This window comes from Diaporthe amygdali (assembly GCF_026229845.1).
Source record: "Diaporthe amygdali strain CAA958 chromosome Unknown NODE_113_length_5517_cov_72_785110, whole genome shotgun sequence".
NCBI lineage: Eukaryota > Fungi > Ascomycota > Sordariomycetes > Diaporthales > Diaporthaceae > Diaporthe > Diaporthe amygdali.
In genome coordinates, this window is record NW_026517133.1 from 1 (window position 1) to 3,706 (window position 3,706).

Sequence of the window (3,706 nt, forward strand, 5' to 3'; positions counted from 1 at the left end):
CAGCGCGGGCAAGACAGCGGTGGCCGTCGAGAGATATTCCTTCATGATGGAAACTTTCATGCTGGGTTTTGATATTTGGTCGTACGCAAGTTCATCTGCAGTGTCGTCAATTTCACCTTGACGGGGATAACGCTGACAGCATTCGCTGGTAGACGTATTTATATTTCAGCAGACCTTCGAGTCTGCCGGATCGGCAGACGGGGATCTGGACAAGCATGAACGGGTCTTCTGCTTAAATACTTCATTGAACGGATCATAGAAGGGAAACCCAGAGCTACGGTAGGAGTGCGAGTAGCTGTTACTGTACATGTATCGTAATATATACTACAGTGCAGTACAGTACACCAGTGGCTAGGAATTGTCGAAAACTCAAAGGAAACTGAAGAGCTGCTTGCGCGGTGTTATCGGACATGTCAAGCCCAATGAGACGCAGTTGGGGTCGTGAAAGAACAAGGGTGAGTCCCATCAAATGTGTATATGATTGGCCACAACGAAGGTCTAGCTTGATTGGAGGGTCTTGCACGCCGCATTTCGGTGCATGCATTGCCTTCCAATCAGCTGTATGCATTATCGTTGCTCATCAGCAAATCAAGATTCTTGCTCTCGGAGTTTGAGGGACTCGGCCTACGATTCCTTAGGAGGACGGAGAAATGGTCGATATTTTCTTCTTCCATTGAGGGTGAACTGTTGGCAATCGGCGGTAAGAGGACAGTTTGGGCCAGTGCCGTGTGGACTGTGAGCTTGTCGTTATCCGATTGAAAATCGATCTTCTGCTTTGCTGTGCTGCTGCGTGCGACAAAAGATGCTGCCTGTGCTGACTCCTTAAGTGACTACAGTAGTGCGCCATTAATCCTATAAGAAGCTGAGGTGACCAGATTGGGGCGTCAAGTGACTGTTTCTCGTGTGGCCAGTGGAACATTGGCCTTTATACGATGCCATCCTGTGCATTTGCGCTTGCGCGCCCGGTGATGAGACTCGTACAATTCGAACTAGTCTGAGCTGGTGTTACGATTGGCTGACGTGGTAGGTCCCCGTAAGCTAGGCCCACTTGAGCTCATTGGCCGCCACGGTTGCGCATTTGTGCCAACCCATATACCTCCCATCTTTAAGGTCCCGAAAGCAGGCCCGAACTGATTGGTGTTACAGTAGCAGTGTGCAGAGTGCAATGGCCTTTTTCCACTGGGATATGATACCCATGTAGGCCTGAGTACACTTCAGCTGGTGTCCTACAAATCCCAGAATATGCATGTAAGTAAAGTCGAGCTCAACCATCTCGAAGAGGAAAGAGGTTGGACATGATAGATGGTTGACTACAGTACCATATTACTGTAGCATTTTCGTTAATCTCGCATACAAATTGCAGGAGACTTTTCGTTTGTGCCCGATGTCCCTCCACATTAATCAGCGGATAGTATTTGGAGCCCTGTACGTCCATCTTGGTGTCTCCGCAGCATCATCCGGATTGGGAATGAAGCCCACCACGCTGGTCGTGCCCTTTGCAAATGTTCCCATAGGCTCACCAACCTGCAGAATGCACATCACAAGGCCATCAGGTGAGGTGGTGCAGAATTGTCTAATTCTCCTACTTGAAGCTAGCTACAGTACTTGCTGCCTTGTGGCCGTTGGCATGCAGGGTGCAGCCTGCTTGCCCGTTGGGCAGTGTGCCGGTTCTGCTGGAAAAGGTTCGCATGGTTTACAAGCCCAACCAATCAACGAATCAACCAATCAACCAATCAACCAATCAACCAATCAACCAATCAACCAATCAACCAATCAACCAGAAGGCGGGTCTGCATACAAGTCCGAGTTCTTCCAGAGAAAACACTGTACTCTACTATAAGTCAAAGTGTCGAGTACAGCACAGGGTTGTACTTTACAACTGTAGCTGCCATAATAACTGCTATGACCGAGCCGTTGCTTCGAAATCAATGACTGATTGACCTTGATCACTCTCTTCGTTGGCTTGCGAATCTCAATCCTATCCACAAAACAACACAATTCTGTCCTTGACAATACTATACTATCACCCTCACGCGCGCCACTCAACATGCTCTTCTCCCTTACCAAGATTTTCCTGTATTTGTTCATTGCGACAGTCGCCCAAGCTGGGAGAAATGGCTACATGAGCTATCCATGTGCCGCGTTCACTCTGCCGAGTATGGGGTGTAGGCCGCCTACCTATCCGGACGAGCATAATACACTAACACGAAGCAGCATCCAACCTGCCTGCGCCCGGTGTAAACCTCACGGTCACTTATGTTTCCCTTGGCCATGGTATCCAAAATTACACGTGTGCCTCCGAAAACGCAACAGCCACTGCCATCGGCGCCCTTGCCGTCCTCTACGACATTACTTCCCTATACCCTGGAGTCACCAGTACCAGCCTGTCCGCCGACGATTTCGACGGGCTCTCCGCAAACGTGCTATGGAACAGTGAAATCCCCTTAAACCTCATCGACGCGGCAGCTGCAGCCCCCGGCTCCTCTGTCCCCGAGCCGGACTACCAGGCCGACCCCGTCAGCCCGTTCCCCGTCTCGCCATCCGACCTGGCCTGCGACGGCATCAGCGCCAAATTCCTGGGTTTGCACTACTTTGATGCTGAGTCGTCGCCCACGTTCGACTTGGTCGGCGGGACGGACCCGGCGGGCCTGTTCTTCAGCGGAGCCAAGACAGGGGACGTCAAGGCGCCGACAGATGCGGACCAAGGCGTGCTGGCCACTGGCGCGGTCAACTGGCTGCAGCTTAGCGACAACGGGCGCGGCCTGACGAGCAAAGTCGCCCAGGTCTATCGCGTCGTCACGGCGGGCGGAGGAGCGCAGGCGTGTTCGGCCAGCGGTGCGAACGATTCCGGGCAGGTGTTAAGCGTACCATATACTGCCCAGTACTGGTTCTATAGTACTTGATAAGAAGTAAAGCGCGCGAGGACAGCTTCACCAGACAAGGATATGCTCCAGGATGACTTTTTCTCAAAGATCACTCCGTTGAAAATGTCCGCCAGTTATTTGGACCACTAGTGAGCTTACATACTACCATCTTTTCATCTCTTTCCCAACGGTATCGTCAGCGATAGATTCCGCCACGTACCTGCCATGGAATAGACCAAAATCAAAGATCAAGCGCCCAGATTGGCACAAGATAACACAAGTGAGAAATCTTTGACCACGTTAGGGTTTATATGGAGGGCTTGATAATGCAGTGCCACGGCTACTCAGTATGAATCGTTCTGCCAAAGTCCGCAGCTGCTGGGGAATTGTACATATAAATAAACCTTGTCTCCGGCAAGTCGCGCAAGCAAATTTCCTCTCATGCAGCCGCCAAAACGATCAACCAGACAACTATCTTTAGCAATCTGTGTGCGAGGAATCACTTGGGCTGCTGGTTGAACAAGGATGGGGATCCTGTGATGCTTGCTACTTCAAGATTGCTATCGTCATTTCCAGTTCATTCATGGAGCCTCAAGTGCGCAGACTTGATCCGATTGATAAATCAGGCGTACTGTACACTAACAGTTCGTTTGTCCTCTTGCGATTTGTCAGAGTAAGGGCGCTTCCTTTGGTACAAAACTGTGTGTGAAATGAGTGTACTGTATCAGCAGCCCGAACTGAGTGATTTGCAAATCAGGGTGATTTCATACGTGATGTGTTAAGATTAGATGTGCATTTATTGGTTCGAACTGAATCTTTCACAGCTACTGTTTTGTCTCCAA

The 3,706-nt window shown here is 50.4% G+C and overlaps 1 protein-coding gene across 1 annotated transcript; it reads left to right on the top strand.

The window, feature by feature from the left end:
* Positions 1-2,047: 2,047 nt before the first annotated feature.
* J7T55_011013 (uncharacterized protein) lies at positions 2,048-2,903 on the top strand (the record flags this gene model as incomplete). Its single annotated transcript, XM_053136351.1, has 2 exons — positions 2,048-2,156; positions 2,215-2,903. The coding sequence occupies 2 exons, from the start codon at positions 2,048-2,050 to the stop codon at positions 2,901-2,903; spliced, it is 798 nt and encodes a 265-aa protein (XP_052986068.1).
* Positions 2,904-3,706: the final 803 nt, after the last annotated feature.